Raw genomic sequence first — 20642 nt, 5'->3', positions numbered from 1 at the left:
GCAGCAATTAACGGGAATAAGAGAACCATCGACTAAGCACGTATAGAAAAATATCCAGCATGATCTGTTTTTATCGTGGTACTAGTCGACTGACTGACTGATTGACTGACGTGCCAATAAAACCAAAGAAAATAAGTGAATTCATTCAGTTGCTGTTTTAGGGCTCCTCATTTATCATGTTGGCCCGCACTGTAACGGAACATTTAACTTCATAAATGTTTAGAAGCTAGGCAAGTCTTTATTAAAATTTCACACCTCTTTTTCGGTGGCTCCTTCTTCCACCCCAAGCAAACTGTAAAGATCCATTTGCAACAATTCCTTCGCCGCTGCCATTTTCGCTACGAAACGTATTTTAAATAATAGTGTCCAGTTCGGTAGTCCAAAAATTACAGCATGTATTTCTTCGGCGTCTTAACCCTTCAACTCTCACACAACCACTTCCGGGAAACACTGCGTGCTGGGAAATGTAGTATTATACATATCAGCGGAAGTAATGTTTGCAGCGAAATTAAAAATTCCAATAATAATTAGAAATAATGGTGAGACACACGCTCCGCCTTGCTGTGTACTATTCTCTGCGCATAACGAGTTCTTCGTGATACCTAAATAAACGAAACTGAAGATGACGTAGGCCTATTAACGAATACATTTTCACATTAGAGAAGAAATCCTGCGCACTTCCGAAGAAGTTGAGACCAGGAGGATGGCACTGTTTCTAACACCAGATGGCGACAAAAACTGCAATTATCTGAAAATACGAATAAACACCTTCCAAAAGATATTTGCATCACCTTTTTGGACCTATCACGGAACGTTGCAGCCCAATTATATACAATTTTTGTACGTTTTTAATATGTATTGAAATGAAAGCGAATGGGTAATGTACCATTTTTTTCATCAACCCACTTGAGGTAACAATAATTTTGCTGTTATTTTGCACACTTTGATTTTCCTGTTATCTCAAAAATTGAAATGACTCCCAAATTAGCGATCACAGAAAAAAGCAGGACAGAAGTAAATAAGAATTGGGTATTGGGCTTTGTTTATTCTGTTGTCTTTTTCATTGTATCTGATGTCATTTTATATTATGGATTGATAACACTATAGATCTCCTCCTTATACTGTAATGATGCGCATTGGGACGGATTCATTCCAAATACATTTCAAAGAAATGTATTTTTGAGTGCAGGCCAAAAGTCAATGACAAGGATGAAGGCCAAGCGATTCAAGCTTTAGTTTTCTTTGAAACTAAACAGTCATCTGCAGGCTGCTGTGGACAGCTAATTCATTCAGAAGAGCTCCAAGTCAACTGCTGCTGCTGACAGATCTCTTAATAAGAATCTTCTTCCTCCAATGCAGATGCACATTCCAAGAATGCCTTAACCCTGTTTTTACCTGGTCATCTGGTCATTTTTGTTCTCGTTGTTTTTCTTACAAGATAAGACACGCAGCAGGTCAATGCTGCCCTAATATTCAACGAGGAATCTTGGAATGTCAGATATGCGACTGGGAGAGTGGTGCTGAGAAATGACTCAGCCTGTTTGAAGATATGAGATAGTTTCACGGCTTCCTGAATGCCAGGAAGATGATCAAAAGCAGCCCTAAATGATGATACTGTTTTTTTAGTGTTAATTTTTTGTGACTTCGCAGCAGTGAAGAACAGTATATTGGGCTAATAAGCAGATAAATGTGTTTAATTTGGAGTTTTCAACAGCCAGTCTAAGCCTGACGAAGCCCAAAACTGTAACTGAGTGGACAAACATAGTGATGGAAATTTATGAGATCGATAGTAAATGTCTCTGCATGTCCGTATATATATGTGTATATATGTATGCATGTATGTATGTATGTGTGTGTTTATATATTATCTCAATGCACCAGTTCCCTCACGTATCTCTTGTCTAACGTGCTGAGCAGTTGTTTTCCTTGGTTCTGCGTTCCAGTTTTAATGCGATGACGGTCAGTGTTTTTGTGTTAATGTTCTGTTGGTTCTCCAAAGCTGTTAGTAAAAAGTTAATCACAAAAAAAAAAATAATAAAAGCAGCCCCAAATAGTTTGCCGCCAAACTGGGTCTGCAATTTACTGTGAATGCTGCCAGCAGTTTTGGACATTTTTTTTTTTTTAAACTAATACATCGCATTTAAATATCGGCTGAGGCACAACAATTCAGCAGTGGCACGTAAAACCCACATGTGCACTGAGCCAAAGCAGAAATCAATATTGCACTATTGTCAGGGCTGACATTTTAGCAGACGTGCTGTTTCACGCTGTTTATGTTTCCCAGCACTTATTAATATCAGTATTATTTATAAACAAGACATTTGGACATCTCTGAACCATCCAACGATCCATTTTCCAAACCGCTTATCCTACTGGGTCTCGGGGGGTCCGGAGCCTATCCTGGAAGCAATGGGCACGAGGCAGGGAACAACCCTGGATGGGGGGCCACCCCATCGCAGGGCACACTCACACACCAGTCACTCATACACGCATTCCTAAAGGCAATTTAGCAAGTCCAATTAGCCTCAGCTTGTCTTTGGACTGTGGGGGGAATCCGGAGTACCCGGAGGAAACCCCACGACGACATGGGGAGAACATGCAAACTCCGCACACATGTGACTCAGGCGGAGACTGAGGTGTGAGGCAACAGTGCTAACCACTGCACCACCATGCCGCCCCTATACTCTGAACCAAGGTCTGTTTATTAATTTCTGGGTCTCACATAGGGAGGTTTCCTAGGGGTACGAATGGCCTTACACCAAACACAAGCCAAGTCTCCAGCATGGGATTTGGGTCTGTGGAGGAGCATCTCTGCTATTTAGGCCTGTTTGAGCTTGACTCAAAAAGTCTCTGATTGTAATCCAAAATGTGGTGAAAGAAAAAAAAAACAATGTGAGAGACAAAGTCAAAATGCGCGAATGGATGTGATTGCATGTACATGCCCTGTATTACTCAAGAGACTGCCTATGGAGCCTGCAGTGGTACTGGTACTATTTTCAGCATGTTCTGTGTCCTGGTGTTACAGAGAGGAGACCACAGGTATCATAACAAAGGACAAGGACTCACTTAACCTGAATGGCTTCAGTGAAATTTTCAGCTGTTTAAATCAGTAAAACTGCTTCATACTTCTCCTAAGCGTATGAGGTAATATACTTAACTGTGATGTGCAGCATGTGAAGCATAACATGCTGTGATAGACCCCTTGGCATCAATAAACTATGTATATCCATGTATGCACACTGGTCAGACTGATGTAGTGTTTTAGGAACCTGGACAATCAGAGGATTGTTGGGTCAAACCAATAGCGAGCCAGAAATCATCGCGAGGGCAGGATGGCAAAAAAATCAGATCGGTCAGTTCCATTACAATTTATAACTTGGTGATAAAATCACACTACCGACTCAAATTACATTTTTTAAATCAGTTTCTAAATGGCTCGTGACACTACTAAGACCACATGAACGAAGAGGGGGAAAAAATCTATTTGCTTCTCAATTTCCTCCGATTGATCTAATCACGCACGCACATACCTGTCAGACACAATCATTTCATCGCTCCCTATCATCTCTGAATGGGTGGGACTGACATCCATCTCGCCGGGCCAGGACCAGGGTCACGCACACACATACCTGTTAGACACACTGAATGTGCCTTTATTGTACTTTATCGCTGGCTGTGAATACTGAGTGGGTGGGACTGAATTCCACCTGCCTAGGAACACCCTAACCCACCCATGGCAGGTTTCAGATGATGAATATTACTACTGCTGTATTATTGTGTGATCACTAATATTTGTCACAATACATTATAATTTGTGTGCACCTAAACCACATATAAACCTCTATGTCCACACACGCTGAAAAGTATTTAACTGGATTTGTTTACTCTTGCCTTTGAATGCATCGGTTTTTTTCGCTGCTAAAGAATCGTTTTCCTAATGCAATCAATCATACAGAACGAAGCACTGCCAGAATGTAAAGGTCCACAATTGGAAAGATAAGAAACCCAGATAAACCAAACATTTTATTCCTGTTTAGTTTAATATATACAGCATATGGGTTTTAATATCGATGGCAAATGTCTCAGTTAAACGCTGATGACAATTATTTGCCATCACCGCTGACCGCAGGGGTGCAGTAGAGGGAGGAGGACGGGCCGGGTGCTGGGCGCTGGGAGTGGGAGAGGCGCTCCTGATGTCACTCCCATGTGGGAGCGGCTGAGCACATTCGCTTCGTCTGACCGGGACGAGGTTCCTTTCCATCAATACATCGACTTTCTTCGCGTAATATAATCTTCTGAAAAGGAGTCCGTTACACGATTTTGAGGGAAAAGGTCTGTTTTTAACTGAAGCAGTTTATGTCAAGGCTTTGACAAGGTAAGACGAAATATGAATTGTCAGCAAAGTTAATAGTTATCGTCGGAATTTTACTGCTAAAGTATTTAAATGTTGCGAAATGTTGCAACTTTGATTCGCAGATAATCTTTCTTTAGTTTTGTCGAACTAAGATTTTTTTTTGTTCTGTTTACTTTTATTGCAATATCTGTGCCGGATTTCTGCCCGGATTTAGTTCCATAAATATTAAATACTGCCGCTTTTTGTTGGGGACACTGTCTGCTTTTGTAACGTATCGTCTGCTCCTTCTCCTTAAACCACGAGTAATGAAAAGGAGCAGCTGACTCCAGGGAAAGGTTGAGTCACATAACGGATTTTCCGAAATGTACACATAGTTCATTTCTATTTTGAAGAATTTGTCTGCAGTAAACTCTGCGATGAAACATGCCAGCGATGTGTAACAGACCAGCGAGATATATAGCTACCACATTAATGATTTATTTGGACTAATAAGGCGAATCTTAGCATGTGTTCATCTCAATCTATGTGTTACTTCAATGAACAATCGCAACTTGAAATACGTACACTATTTTCGAGTAAAGGAAGAATACAGCAATTCACTCATTAATCATAATATTATAGATAAAGCTAATATTTGGGTGCCGTTATGCTATTAATAGAAGGGGACGTAAACAGAATTAAGAAACCAGAATAAGATCGTATTGGGGTACATTTATATAAAACAGCAGCATGAACATCAGTTTACCCATGGAAATGAATACAGATTTTGAATTAGCGAACGGTTTAAATATTAAATATGCCCTCTGTCTGTTATACAGCCTAATTCTAAGGACACATCCACAGACCCTTGAGAATAATTTAATAAGAATCATCTTCGCATGCTAGTTTTATTAAACTTCATAATACTACTTCCATTAAATGGTAAAAAGATCATTTTAAATGCAGTAAGCATTTCCCTATTGTATTTTTCCTCTTGGGATCCACTTAATTGTCCCACCAATTTGCTGTCTCTGTCCTTTGGGATCTCCGACAATGCAAATGATGAGAAAATCATGGCGAAAATCATATGCCTGAAATGGGAGGGGGGGGTTGAGAAGAATCAGGTGAACAGCTGACTGGGTGTGAAGTAGGCTTAGTCTTTGGCAATTGGCTGATACTGACTTTCAATTCCTTCCAAGGCTGGAATCGCCAATACCAATCACGAATATCCAGTTCTGGCCCAACCTCGATCTTAAAACTTGCTGAGCCTGGGGGGGGGGCTAAGAGCAACTTCCCCCTTTCTCCACTCATGGGCGGCCCTCCCCGGTAGTAGCTCATATCTTGCTCCTTAAAATAACATACAATTTTAAATTACAATGTAAAAAAGTGATATTTTACTGTTAGAATTGATCTTTTAAGAGACGAGAAGTCTCTCTGGACAGCGAGGCCTGGGACCAGCATGTGTCTGGGACAAAGCGAGTAACAATTCTGGGCTTTCAGGTACTGCTCATGTTCTCACAAACAGTTTGGGGAAGCCAGTGGATTTCATCCTACGTCCTGCCACCAGTGCCAAATACTGCTTTAGATATAAATAGGGCTCCGTTTTGGACGTTAAGAAGATCTTGGTTCAGCAAGAAGAAGCATGAACCTCGGAATGTGTTCTTGTTTCCTGTAAACCGAGAATGAATTCAAAGGTTGAAATGAACTTAAATGTTTGGTAGCTAAAACGTCTTTATAAATATCTATATAAGACATATATAATCAATACACATAAACATATGTGAGTGGACGTCTTGCATAACCCCACTTTGTGTTTGAGCTGATTAAATATTTACATTGCATAGGGATGTCTGGCTTCTGTTATAACTGTAAGCTTGCTGTATGTTTGTTTAATGCGATGCGCAGCGTGAGCTGAAAAGGTGCCATTTGTTGTGTCCGTAATGTTTCTCCTGTCACCATGGTTAGATTTGAGTGTTGGGTCATATCCATGTATTCTGAGGGCAATGTTTTCGGTGACTGAAGTTTGACTGTTAGTCAGCAAGTATATATATGAATGATTTGCACTTTATACTTTGTTATTTCATTTCATGTTTCTTAAGGACCATCAGCATCTTGCATCAGTATGCACTGTATGGCCAAATGTTTATGGACACACCTATTAATAAGAGGAATTGCATATTTAAGCGACACCCATTCCTGAAAGAAGTAAAGAAGGTGCAGTCAGCCATTGTAAGCCAGAAGGAATTGTTTGTATTGTGGAAGCTACATATGAAAACTCTTCTTTGACCATGTGACTGGCTCGGGTAAAACAGAAGGCCTGTTTCTCTAGCACAGACGAGAGCATCACCGGAACTTTAGTAAATTAGTCATTGTGAGGAAGACTCACCAGTTAGTCTATTGGTCCTCCGTAAAGATCACTGTAGATTACAGAGGGACCTAGAACAGTAGTTGTGGTTTCCACCACTCTCCACACTGGCCATTATGACCTGCAGCGTGAGAATGCTGAGCTGCATTCCTGTGACATTCCAGAGCTCCTTTGTTGTGCAACAGCGGATGTCTACATACTTTTGGCCATGTAGCGTATGTTTATCTCACTATAAGTTCAGGCTGAACTTCGATCGCTGCCGGTGCCTAATTTTGCTTGAGGGTACATTTAGACGCTGGAAGAGCAGTTTGGAAAAAGTGAGCGTGGCTGCTGCAGATGACACTAGAATTTCTGCTAGACGGTGGTGCTTTGGTTGCAGTTTGTGTTGCTACATAAGTGCTGCGCTTCACAGCAGACTGCATACGGAGGTACACTGATGATGGATTTCGGTGCCTGAAATTCTGTTTTGCCTTGAAAGAAGATAGGGAGGTACAGTCAGCCTTTGTTAAGCCAGAGGGAATCGTTTATGGTGCAGAAACCTCCACCCGACCCTGTTAATTCAGGTTATCAGTGATGGAATCAACAATGTGCTGAGACAACAAGCTATGCACAAACTCTCTTCTTTAGCCGTGTCGGACTGGCTCGGCCAATCTGGAAGGCCTGTTCCTGCAGCCAGCTAAACTACGATGCATAACAGGGGGACGTACAGCACTGTCACTAGAGATTTGTGCAAAGGGCCAGTAAGCTATTAGTTTTTAATAGTTTAGCAATTTGAATGAAAATGAACGACATTTTCTACTATTTACTATTAACTATTTAAACTATAATTAACGTACATTTATGGGGGAGGGGGGAGTGAAAAACATTACCCCCCCCAAAGCAACTCTAGTTGCATTATATAGCAAGATGACTTGTGAGTTGAATTCAGTGTCTGTGTGGTTTCACAGAATGTCTTGAATTCCTGTTTTCAATGTGTCCTTTCTTTACAAACAGCAGAGTGTTTTCTAGGTGGATACTCGTGCGGCAATCTCTTGGGAAGATGCTTGTTACTAGGGGTGGGTGATCCTCCCAAAAGATCATATTGCAATCGTTATAACACACAATCATGATCCATGATCTGAATTGCGACCTTTCTTCCCAAGTTTGAAATGTACTGTCAAGACTCCAATAAGCCTATAGACTCATCTATTAGCATCATTTAAAACACATTTCATTAAAGACAGTTTTCAAAATTATAATAAAATCCTGAATTAAACTAATATTTTTGCAAAGTTGTGTCAGATGCCTCCTTCTATGGAGGCTGAATAGTTTTGCCTTATTACCTCCAGAGGTGCCTAAAGTGACCTATCGGATTGTGCATGCCTGATTTTACCTTGCACGTCTGCACATGTACAGCATTGCACTTTACGGCATATTTTATGACGGTGCCGGATTTGTACCAATTTGTTTCTCAACATTTTGACAGCCCAACTTGATGGCGCTGATATTTCTTTTCGCTACATCGGGTTAATTATATGTACGTGTGCATGAAAAAACCCTATAACCTACAGGCACATGCCTGAGTGCGTGTTTATGAGTCTCGTTAGCTACCCCAGTCGCGGTGCGGTGACCATATATGTCCTTTCAGTTCAGAGTGAATCAAAACTGTAAATACACCAAAATGCCCGGTGGCTGCACAAAGGCAATTTCAGCTGATGGAAATATAAACTACTACTTCAGATGTGGGATATTCAGGTAATAATGTTGATCATTAACACCAGTTATTGCCAAACAATAAAGTCTCCACTGTAGTCTGCTGTAAATATAGACCGTATGGCATGAACAACACAGGGAAAACATGTAAAGCAAGTCTACTGCTTAGATGTATTTTTATTATGACTAGGAAAATAATCGCGTTAACGCATCGATTTACCTTTAAGGTTGTATGGCGTCATTAACCCATTAATCACTTATGCGATATATTGATACATAAATAGGTGAATAATATGAGCAAAAAAAATGGTCTTATTGCCATCTGTGCATATATCCTTTTTGAAAGCATTAAAATTTTGCTTGTTCTACCTTGCAAGTAGTACTTTGCGGGAAATTAATAATCTGTACATCACAAGTTAAACCATTAATCAAATATTAAAATATGGGTCATTCTCAGGAACTTTTACAATGAAATACAGTATTTGTGTTTATGTAGAGAAATTGACATTAGCTTCACATTTTAGGCTTATTAAAATGATGTCATTGACGATTTTATACCAATTTTCTTCAAATGGGTATCCCAAAAATTCAAAGAACACAAACCTGCATAACTCTTAATCTTTCTGGTTTACTGCATGATAAGACGTATATTTTTTTGCTCATTTTTGGTTAGTTTTGTCAGTTTATGTCATCCCTGTAACTCTTGCCCAGGATTAAATGAAACACTTTTATTACAGAAAAAAATGGCAATATGTCAAAAACTGACAAAAAAACATATAATGCTATAATGTAATGCTTGTCACTTGGGTGTTGGAGTCTCCCCTGTAGCACAATGGAGGTATCCATGCTTCTGCTCGCTGAAGTGGTAGAGTAGTAGTAGGAAACAAGGCCACGTGAGCCCAAGGTCTACACATTCCATCGAGAGGTCTGAGGTCGTACTACCCACATTTCTGAGAAAGTGTTGAAATTACTTAGATGTCATCATGAGAACAATTTGCCTGTATGAACAAGTGAATCGCTAAGGTTGCTTTTGGACTGTCCTTATGATGTTGGGAATATGTGGTGAAACTAGCTGTCAGAGCAAGTTAGTCATTGTGAGGGAGACGTACCAGTTAGTCCTCTGTAAAGACCACTGTAGATCACTGAGAGACCTAGAACAGGAGTTAGAGCTTCCATTACTGTCACTACTGCACCCAGAAGCTCCACACAGGACATTATAACCTGCAATATAAGAATCTGGAAGTGCATTCCTGTGACATTCCAAAGCTCCACTGATGTGACAGTGCACATCCAAACTGCCTAATTCAGCAGGCGGAACCACACGCCTACCAGCATGGCTCACTCAGGAGATGTGCTTGTGGCTGGGGGCCAGCAACATCCCTCTAGTGCCCATCTGCCCCCGCATGTATGTTCACCGTCCTTAAGAATTTAATTCGGTGTGGTGGAGACCTCTTGTTCAAAATGAAAGGAAGTGCTCTGTTTCGATGATTGGAGCTTCTGCGTCACATCTATTCATGAATAATTTCAGGACAATACATGGACGGTGATTCTTATCCTGGTAACTTGACACAGACAAACAGTTTCTTGTTCCGTCTAACATCCTCATCTGCTGCAGATAACAACAGCAGCAGATAGTCGCAGTCCTTCCTGTGATTATTTTACTTCGTTTCCCTTCAGCGTAGATCTAGCATGCCTCTCCTTCAAAGCACACATCCCTCTTGAGCTCTGGAAGGGCTTCACATATGCTGCCAGATGCACTGGCTCATTCACGTCTCCTCGCTCTGCGGGCTGTATCAGATGGTGTGGGAGGGGAACTCTGATTGCTTTATTGTGCTTAGTGTACCGCTGTAGGACAGATGGAATTAGGCCAGCATCAGAGTCGCCTAAAAACAACCTGAAATCAGTTCATGTTCCCTTATCCCAGACAGGAAATATGCCCAGTAGGTACAGTAACAGAATTCCCACTGAAGCCCAGGGGTGACTGCTGGTCTGTGACTGATTTGGAGCAAAGTTTGTTCTATCATTACATCATTTGCATTTTATTGTGTCCTGGGAAATGGGTTGTTATGGTTATAAGATGAAAGACCTGCAATACTGCAACATTTCACATACATGTTATTGTAAGCATGGCTAACTATTTATGAAAAGGCATGACATTGTAGCCATGTTTATAATGCATTATGAATGCTATATGATGCTATCATGCACTATAAATACCTTCATACTGCAGTACAAAGGATCCTTAAGGTGATGTCAATTGTTGTACACAAAAAAAACAAACACTGTTTCATTGTAACTGTCAAGTTTGTGAGAGTGACCCAGTGGTATTTTGTACTACGTCACCCACTCTTTATTGCATCTGTGTAGCCAGCACTAGTGGGCCAATCTTGACTGTATCTCATGAGTGCTGTGATCTTTGGATTGGGAAGGTGTGAGTGTGGTACACATGATATTTCCTGTCTCCCCCAACATACTTACAGCATGTGTCGGGCTGTAAAAGTGGCTGAAATCAAGGGCAAAATGACCCGCTTCCATTTGAATGGCTTTATAACCATAGTGAAGCAGTAGAGATATGAACCAGCTGTGTCGCATACACTGTGAGCTTCCTGATCTAGTTTTACTTATTATCATATCATATTAAGATGCAATTTCATTTCTCTCACTTCCTTTGCTGGGAACCTTTGAGGTTTGTTTGTAATATGGTGGAGATTAAGGACTATGAACTATACAGTTTGATGCATAGTACTCCGTTTCACTAGTACAGAATTTAATGAGCATGTGCCTGTATCTCACTACAGTAGGTTATAGGTTTTTTTCATCTGGGAATTAATTGTAAGTTTCCATATCTTGTCTACAGTCCATGTCCAGTTTTCAGGAAATAGAACATTAAATTCAAACATTGAGTTGTTTTGTCAGAACACACCCCTGAACGTTCATGGCTGTGGACTCAACCATGACTAAACATTCTTCTCATATCTGTACTCTTAACCTCCTCCCAGTTTTTGGTTTTTTTTTTGCACTTGTTCTTTCAACATCCTGTCTATGCATGTGAGCGTGTGATATGGACTAGCGTCCGCTTTCCCACCACGTTGTCAGCTGCTGACCATTGGTGCATAAAGTCCATTTTTGTTTACATGCCAGCCTGAATAGCTGATTCTGTGAGACCCCCCCCCCCCCCCCCCAGCCTCAAAGTCTCTATCAGGACTGGGTACTTGGCAAGACTGGTGCTGAGAGGGCTGCTGCCGCGTCAAAATGAGCAGGGCTGTCAGACCCACCCCCCCATGTGCCCCGCTGTGATAAAGCCCTCTTGTGTTCTATGTGTTCCAGCAAGCCTACAGTGCACAGACGCCATTCAGCAGAGCCTCAAACCACCCACTCAGCACAGCCTGCTGTAAGCAGCAAGGCAAGGTCTGCAGCTTGCAGAGATGTCATCAGTGTCAACAACCTCCTTTCCCTTTTTAAACATCCACCCATTCTTTCATATCTTCTTAAGTCACTGTGAGCCTGGGATGCATTCCAGGAAGCAATGGGCACGTGGCAGGGGTGTCACTGGATGGCATGTTCACACACATACAGTCACACAATAAAGGCAGTTATGGAAACGGCATTTTAATGAACTGCATATTTAATGGACTGCAGGAGGACAATGTAATGCCTGGTGATTAAAGAAATTAAGCAGCACAGTTTATGCATTACAAAAATATGTTTGTTTGTCGAACTCATGTTGGTTAGTTATCTTTAGCTTGAAGGGTATTTATCTGTTTTGTGTGCCCTTGAAAAAAATGATCCACCTCTCCCCCAACCTTGATGATACCTGACATCTGAGATGAACTGGTGGCACCCCAGGGTGCTCGAGTGGCAGGTTTGGCTCCGGCACCATCCCTGACCAGCTCATACTCCAACAAGCTGACTCATCCTTCCCTTTCTAAGCCCATCCCCTCGTCCTACTTGTCAGTGCCCGTAATGTTACCTATGAACGCATCTTCTGCCTCTGACCATCTGTGATACCGTCTTGTGTCCGTGAACAGAGGAGTTGAGTTTCCCACATGTTCTCCCGTATTGCTTTTGGCGTTCCTGCGCTTTAGGGGCTCGTCTGAAAAGGATTCATATTTGTAACATTACCTCAGTCTGTGAGGAATTGGTCTCAGGTTTGTGCCCCTAATACTACTGGAAATACTACAGGGCCATTTTCTCATGTGATAAAAATGTGTCTGTACAGGCCCCCTGCTTGATTTCGAGCAGCAAAAATGTCTGCAGCTCAGTCATCTAGAGCAGTGGTTCCCGACCCCCAGTCTGAGGACCAGCACCAGTCCGTGGCCAACATCCCACAGGGCCGTGGAGTGCCGGGGGTTTTGGAAAGGGGTCGGTCAGCTTCCAAGAATAAACTATGTTCTGTCTTTTTTATGACCCCTGATGGAGAACGTTAAGCTTTCTGGCAATCAACCTGCGCCAGCACACCCGCGTTTACCTGCTATGGGATTTTGTTGTATTATTCTGCTGTATTTCTTCTTGTTATATTCATTTGTAAGTCAGAAATCACAGCATGTGTGACCTCCTGTAATCACGCACATGACACCCCCTATTGTGACGACAAAGCAAGGTGCCACGCTACACAGTACGGCTGCAGCAAACAAATGGCGCTTTGCGACCAAGAACTGAACCCCACCCACGCTGACATGGCCCTGTCTAACAGAAAGACTGAGCTGGCTGCATCACCACCATCTGATTGGTTGAAATGCAGGCAGACACCGACGTTCTGCGTTGACATGTGTGGATTATTTGAAGGGAAATAGGGCATATTCCATATATTATTCATTAATAGTCGCAACGCACATCACAATGTAATTGTGCATTCCCGATAACTCGCCACTTGGGAATTTCCAACCATGTACTTGGAAAAGTACTGCAGGGCAGTGAACGGAATGGGTTTGTCATACAAAAGCGAATGCTAATTCCGCTAATATTTGATGCTAACATAATGTGGTGATTCTCACAGACATGCTAGCATAAATTAGCACATAGTAAATCATGATGTACACTATGCGAACAGTAAATAAGCATCTCTTCGCTTTTACTACTGTCGCTCTCCAAACTCTGCAGTGCCTTTACCCAGTACGCAGCTCAGTACAGCTCGGGTACAGTTCAGTTTGTGTATGCCAGTGGAGAGGCACCAAAAGACAGAGCAATCAGGCCGCCACAAGGTAAGATAATCAAGGAACCAAGTCGTTCATCTCCATGTTCTGGCTCCTGACTCGCTGTTTTCAAACATGGTTTGTTGCCTTAGAAAGGCTGGTATCACTCACAAGGTAGGAGGAGGAGGTTGGGAAGGTTCTGCATAACATCATCACTTGCATCTGAGGACATCATCTGAAAATAAACTCCTTCCGCCCAAGGATTAAAGCCTCTGGTTTTCTTTCTCTCTGCAGGTCCGGTCTTCGCAGGCATGCTGGGACAATCAGCAAAGGCCCAGAACAAATGGGCAGCCGTCCGGGGCCACCTCGGCTCCTCCCAGGACACGGAGCAGCCAGAGGCCAACCTGGAGAATGCAGATGCGGAACTCTGCATCCGCCTGCTGCAGGTGCCCACCGTGGTCAACTACTCAGGCCTGAAGAAGCGTTTGGAAGGCAGCGACCAGGCCTGGATGGTGCAGTTCTTGGAGCTCAGCGGCCTGGACCTGCTGCTGGAGGCTCTGGACCGGCTGTCGGGCCGCGGTTGCTCGCGGATCGCTGATGCGCTGCTGCAGCTCACCTGCGTCAGCTGTGTGCGCGCAGTCATGAATTCTTCCGCCGGCATCAACTTCATTGTGGACAACGAGGGTTACGTGCGTAAGCTGTCTCAAGGTGGGTGGGATTTCCTGAGCAGAATCCTCCTTTTAAACGGGTCTACAATGTGGTGACACCCCCTGCCTGATTTAACCCAATAGGAACCAAAAGTATAGCCAATACAAAATGGCTTAAATCACTCAGCCAATAGCAATGCACCACTACCCCCACACACTTCATTTAGAACCCTTTCCTTTTTCCCCATCACTAATTGAAGGTAGCTACCTCTTCCAAAAGCACCTCAGGCTTGACAGGATAGCCTGTCAGATCTCCCACAGATATGTCTACGAATGGTGTAGGATTTGCCTTTGAGGTATCTACAGATATGTAGCCCATGGCAACCGGTGACTTAGAAACGGGCTGAAGGATACAGCAGAGTGCCTGTTGGATGTGTCGTCTGAGGAGACCTTTGTTTGAGAAGCAACAACAAGCTGAGCCCTTTGTTACCCTCCTTTGTTAGTCTATTGTTGAGCTTGCCCTACAGAGATTAAAACTAGAATGGGGAAAAGAGACCAAGTAGAAATCCATCATACAAACATTGAATTTTTATGAACCGCCACATTAATCCAAACAAACACTGCATACTTTTCATGATTCCAATCAAGTCGTACCCAGCTGTGCGGAGCAAAATGCAAGGCTCACTTTACTTATTAAATTGGAAAGGGAGCTGCTTGGGGTAATCATGTGCACATCAAAGCCATCCATTTGCAGAGTAGCAAAGTTCAAATAGGGGAGAAAGTGGAAGCGAGAGCTAGGCCTTATAAGGACCCACGATGAGGTAGGGTGTGAGGCAACATGTGACCTTCTCATCTTCTCTTGTAGCTTTGGACACCTCCAACACCATGGTGAAGAAACAGGTGTTTGAGCTGCTAGCCGCCCTCAGTGTGTATTCAGTGGACGGGTACAACCTGGCATTGGATGCTTTGGACCACTACAGGGTAAGTTCCTACCCTGTGCTGATTGAGGTGGTGTCATCTACAGGCAAACTCAAGTATCACGTAGGCTGCTTTAATGACTAATTGACTAATCCAATGGTTCTCAGTCCTGTTCCTGGAGGACCCCCTGCCAGAATGTTTTCATTTCATCAGGCTCAGATCATTTAATCAGGCTCAAATGGTCCTTAATAGGCTAGTAATGGATGTGGCAGGTTGAAAGTAGTGTGGGTCGGAATGAAATCATTCTGGCAGGGGATCCTCAAGGAACAGGATTGAGAACCATTGGACTACTAAAAGATAAATATTACCTTTTTTGGATAAAAAAACTATATCTGAGGTTTAGCCACATTTGAAGGGTTTGGAACAAGCCAGAGAAATTAGAAATCTTGACACAGTGTTTTTCATGGATAACACATTTAACTGACATCAGAACCAAAGCTTGGAAGACTACAGCTTTCTCAAGCAACCAGTTTTGTGTGTAGATGACTATGTCAACACCCAACGTGACACGGTTCAATGTAAATACATTAGTACAAGTTGATTACAAAAAGGCCCTTGCTGGCACTGGTGGACTCAGGGGGGTGCAGGGGGAGAACTGCCTCCTTGGTGCCCTCATTGTTAAAAAAATATTGCTAAAGTGCCATCTAGATAGGCGAAAATACTGTTATTGGCTGCCTATTAATGGAAAAAAACTGACTGCTGTCTAGGTTGCCCCCTTCATGTGAGACAGTATGATGACATGCCCTACACATCAAGAAAATGTCACTAAGTACATTAATGAGTGCCCTCCTAGTGGGGAAAACAATGGTCTTACAATGGTCTAAACAGTGCAATTCCAATGCAAATGGGTGCTGTTATGAAGTTCCCTCCATCGTACCCCTACGTGATTAAGCGTCCCAAAGGGTACCCTTTCCAGTGGAGGAAATAGGATGCAGTGCTATTAAGGGTACTCCTAAGCGGCAAGAAAACATGATGAAGTGTCCAAATAGGTGCCTCTGCAGTGGATAAAATGAGCTGTATAGGGTGTATATGTGAGAATATGGGGAGTTGTCCTAATGGATGGCCTTCCAGTGGAGGAAATGCGATGCAGTGCTGTATAGGGTGTATATGTGAGAATGTGGGGAGTTGTCCTAATGGATGGCCTTCCAGTGGAGGAAATGCGATGCAGTGCTGTATAGGGTGTATATGTGAGAATGTGGGGAGTTGTCCTAATGGATGGCCTTCCAGTGGAGGAAATGCGATGCAGTGCTGTATAGGGTGTATATGTGAGAATGTGGGGAGTTGTCCAAATGGATGGCCTTCCAGTGGAGGAAATGCGATGCAGTGCCATATAAGGTGCCCTTACAATTGAGTAAACTTGAGGTGCCCTTTGGGTGCCTTTCTAATGGAAAAAAACTCATGAAGTGCATTGGGGTGCCTTTCCCAGTGAGGAAGCATGATAAAGTGCCCTTGTAATATAGAGAAAGTATCTCTGATGGGTGCCCTTCCAGTGATGAAAATGAGACTACTTCACCATACAGGGCGTACCATTCTACTAGGGCCGGGGGAAGGGGGAGTACACTTCATGTAATAGGTGCCTTTTTTATTTTTTAGCCCCTGCCCTTCCAGCAGCCTAAGTCCACCACTCTAGTTGGTTTGTACCATGCAACCCAGTATTATTGTACCACATAATTCAGCCAGGGGTAGGAATACAGACTGGAAGTAATGCACACAAATGATTCATCAGAAAATGTGTTTACATGTAAGCCTCTTTTGCACGTTTGTACCTGTGTGCGTCCGTGTCTTGGCAGAGCGTGAAGACCCAACAGTACCGCTTTAGCATGATCATGAGCGAGCTGCAGGGCACGGACAACGTCCCGTACATGGTCACTCTGCTCAGCTTCGTCAACGCCCTCATCCTGGGGGTCGAGGACCTGCGCAAGAGGGACAAACTGCGCAAGGAGTTCATCGGTATGCCCCGGCCCACTGCCTCGCCTCACTGCCCTGGCAGCCGAAAGGGAAAACAAGGAAAATCAGCTCGTCTGACATGCGGAACTTCTTACGAGCACACTGTGGTTAAAAAAAGCCCCTCTTCCTACCCCAAAATAACCTAGTGATGGGGGGAAGTAGGTTGATTAGGAACACAGTTGCCACAAAACCGTTTGACTTGGTCGTCCTTAATTTAGGACTGCCCTGAATCTAGGGGAGATCACCATTACAGTCTGAGAGCACAATTCTTATCTGTTTTTTTGCTCCAGATATGACTCCTGATTAAAATGACTGTCCTACTTAAGGAACGCAGTGTTCTTAACCAGTTATTCACGTTCAAAACAGAAAACAACTTGAGCTATGGTTTTTGGAATAGTTAAATATTACATTTTGTGCAATTCTATTATAAATTTACACATAATTGTAAAGTATGAAACCTAGCATGTTAGCTCCCTTACTAAAAAAAAGTATACTTAAAGTTCGTTTTATTAAGTATACTTCTTGGGACTAAATTGACTCATCTTTAGTTTATTAAAGTATATATATTAAGTGTATTTATTTAGTAATATTAGTTATTTGTAATTTCATACCTGAAATTGCTACAAACAACACAATAGCGATATGTTGCGATAACAGCGATAATAGCGATAACACAATCTGCAATTTGCAAAACATAGAGTTTTTCTCTTAGTTACTCAAAATAACAAATATTGTTTTGAATGCCAAAATTAATGATAAAATACATTTTACATACAAGTTAGACTTTTCTCAATACATGTCAGTTTAAGCCAGGTATACTTAAGTCAGACTTTGTTTAGCATATCTCTGTTAAGTACATAAGACGTTTACTGAGAGTATACTTACTAATTTTTTTAGTTTAGAAGAAGTATACTTATAGAATACACTTAAATATGCTTCTTTTTCGTAAGAGAGACTGCTTTCATTTTATGGAAATCATAAATCGATATTATTCGTATCGATATTATTATCCAAAGATGTATACGACAGTTAAATACAGACTCGTCAGAAGCTGAAGTCCCGAATGATTTGCTCGGCTCAGATGTTTGAAAAAACTCCATACATGACCGCATTACTACTTTAGGGCTGACCAGAGACAGACTAGGTCTCTGGATCCGAGCAACGCCCCAGAATAAATATAACTGATATATTAGTTTCTACTATGTTTACGATACGGTTTCATCTTAGTTCCTGGAATTGCACAGTTTTAAAGCCAAATAAAAGCAATTTATTTGCCGGTGAAATGCCATCAGCGAGCAAACTAAAAGCGCCGTTGCTTTCACGAAACAGCCCTTAATCGCGCGCACCTGTACGGCGGCGAGGCGCTAATGGCCGTCACGTGACCCTGGGTGAAGCATGCAAGCTGTTGATTTCAGGTTGGATTTTTGATATCAACCAAAATGTAGGATTTACAGTAATATTGTATGACTGTTTATGATGTGCTGCTGTTTTCATTTATAGGGTTACAGTTGCTGGACATACTGCCTAAATTAAGGTGAGTATGTGTTTGGTCTGCGTATAGTTCTTGTCGTCGTCTTAAGTTTTAAACAATCCGTATGTTTATCTACTTATTCATTATTTTGCGTGCACGCGTTATCGATCCAGTGACTTAGACGCAATAAAATTGGTTTACGTTGACGTTTTGTTCTGTGGAGTTGCAGTATCAGAGATTACAAATTAAATGAATGCAACACGTAATGACTTTTAAGGCAGATGACATAATGACAAATTATGTACTTACCAATTTTGGGATGAGTACTTAGTTTGTGTGTGTGTGTGTGTGTGTGTGTGTGTGTGTGTGTGTGTGTGTGTGTGTGTGTGTGTGTGTGTGTGTGTGTGTCTGTCTGTCTGTCTGTCTGTCTACAGGGAGCAAGAGGATGCTGACCTGATCATTCAGTGTGAAGCATTTGAGGAGACCATGGCTGAAGATGAAGAAGAAATTATGAGGCTCTATGGGGGTATTGACATGGGAAATCATCAGGAGGTCTTCACCACCCTCTTCAACAAGGTGAATGACAGCTCCATCACACACTACCCACGCAGCACTGTAGATGGTGTCTCCAGCTAATTGCATTAGACTCTGGCAGTATGATAAGCTGTGGGGTTGTGAGACTGTAGGTTTTGGCACCGGGAGATGTTCTGACTGATATATTCCTGCTGAGAATCAGTAACGTACGTGTGAATTTATCAGCAACGTATTTGCAGACTTTGGTCAGACTGCTGCATCATTCCTTAAAATCACACGATGATGGCGGTCACATCACAAATGGGATTTATTTATTATGTGGACATTCAACAGGACAGTTTGGCTTCTAATACCTCAGCAAGACCTGGTTAGACACAAAGTTAAAAGCTCTCCTGATATAACACACATCAGCTTCAGAAGGCATTGTGAGAATGGGTTTGTTACTGAGCCAGGTCAGCTGGGTGGATCCCGCTCCTTGCCTGGAAACCATTTAATGCAGCACCTCTCCCTCCCCCCTCCCTCCCCCGCTGCAGGTCAGCAGCTCCCCCATCTCCCTGCACCTGCTCTCCATCCTGCAGGCCCTGCTGCTGCTGAGCCCGGAGCGGGTGGATGTGTGGCAGGCCCTGGACGCCATCATCAACCGGGCCATGCTGCTGGCACAGGACAGTGAGTCCTTCCCTTCATGTCCCCACCTGAGGTTTTATTTGTGCTTGCATAGTGTTTTTAATTTCCTTTAAACAGTTTATCCCGCCCTTCTAAACAAATCTGAACATGAATGATGGGCATCTGGTTTCCAGGCGGTTTGTTTCATTGAGGTTTCTCTCTTTTCTCTGACCTCACTCTTAATTGTGGGGGTGCTTTACAGCTCAGTTGGACTCTGACAAGATTATGGAGCGCCTCAACCTCTCCAAGGGGAAGTCCAGTGCACCACCTCCAAAGAGGACCGATCGTGCTGTCCAGACAGAAGTGCCACTGTCCTTGACTCCTATGAGTTTGCCCCCTGGGGGGACCCTTCCTTGGGGCCCACCTCCTGTGGGATCTCCAGGCTCCCTACTTCCTCCTGGCCCGCCCCTTCCTCCAGGTCCGCCTCCTCCTCTAGGCGCCCCCCCTCCCCCTGGCCCACCACCACCTCCTGGCCCGCCCCCTCCGCCCGGTCCTCCTCCACCTCTAGGTGCTCCCCCTCCTCCTGGCCCACCACCACCACCTGGCCCCCCCCCTCCTCCAGGTCCACCTCCACCTCTGGGCGCTCCCCCTCCTCCTGGCCCACCACCACCACCTGGCCCTCCCCCTCCTCCAGGTCCACCTCCACCTCTGGGCGTCCCCCCTCCCCCTGGCCCTCCCCCTCCTCCAGGTCCACCTCCACCTCTGGGCGCCCCCCCTCCTCCTGGTCCGCCTCTGGGCCCACCCCCTCCTCCTGGCCCACCCCCTCTATTTGGCATGGGCCCACCACCGCCTCCACCTCCACCCCCTGGTGTGCCAGGCTTGGTCCCACCACCCCCTGCCCCACCTGTCTGGGGAGAGGTGGTGGCCCAAAGGTCCCTGT

At 43.5% G+C, this 20642-nt stretch overlaps 2 protein-coding genes and 1 long non-coding RNA gene across 4 annotated transcripts in view; 1 reads left to right on the top strand and 2 right to left on the bottom strand.

Moving 5' to 3' along the window:
• The window catches only part of dnajc17 (DnaJ (Hsp40) homolog, subfamily C, member 17), a 34191-nt gene extending 33746 nt beyond the window's left edge, over window positions 1-445 (bottom strand). For both annotated transcript variants that reach the window (XM_048974587.1, XM_048974588.1), the window contains exon 1: window positions 256-445. In XM_048974587.1, the coding sequence (XP_048830544.1) occupies window positions 256-333 (78 nt within the window). In that variant the 5' untranslated portion in view covers window positions 334-445. The remainder of the gene's footprint in view (window positions 1-255) is intronic.
• A 3756-nt stretch (window positions 446-4201) lies between these two features.
• inf2 (inverted formin 2) lies at window positions 4202-18632 on the top strand. The gene is made up of 5 exons (XM_048974357.1): window positions 4202-4375; window positions 13817-14230; window positions 15035-15150; window positions 16938-17097; window positions 18595-18632. The coding sequence occupies exons 2-5, from the start codon at window positions 13834-13836 to the stop codon at window positions 18630-18632; spliced, it is 711 nt and encodes a 236-aa protein (XP_048830314.1). The 5' UTR covers window positions 4202-4375; window positions 13817-13833.
• LOC125707312 (uncharacterized) lies at window positions 14224-18410 on the bottom strand. The gene is made up of 3 exons (XR_007382255.1): window positions 17980-18410; window positions 16914-17130; window positions 14224-14705 (listed from the first exon to the last, which is right to left on the bottom strand). It is a non-coding gene; the product is annotated as an uncharacterized LOC125707312 (long non-coding RNA).
• Window positions 18633-20642: the final 2010 nt, after the last annotated feature.

This window comes from Brienomyrus brachyistius, chromosome 14, assembly GCF_023856365.1.
Source record: "Brienomyrus brachyistius isolate T26 chromosome 14, BBRACH_0.4, whole genome shotgun sequence".
In the NCBI taxonomy this organism is placed as follows: domain Eukaryota; kingdom Metazoa; phylum Chordata; class Actinopteri; order Osteoglossiformes; family Mormyridae; genus Brienomyrus; species Brienomyrus brachyistius.
Note: the sequence above shows the minus strand (reverse complement) of the source record. Positions and strands in the feature narration are given on the sequence as shown.

Excerpts from the sequence above, each read along its gene's own strand:
- inf2 (XM_048974357.1), top strand. The coding sequence starts at position 13,834 with ATGCTGGGACAATCAGCAAAGGCCCAGAACAAATGGGCAGCCGTCCGG. Across the intron at positions 15,151-16,937 it reads ATGCTTTGGACCACTACAGG|AGCGTGAAGACCCAACAGTA; the intron begins GTAAGTTCCTAC and ends GTGTCTTGGCAG. Across the intron at positions 17,098-18,594 it reads ACTGCGCAAGGAGTTCATCG|GGTTACAGTTGCTGGACATA; the intron begins GTATGCCCCGGC and ends TTTCATTTATAG.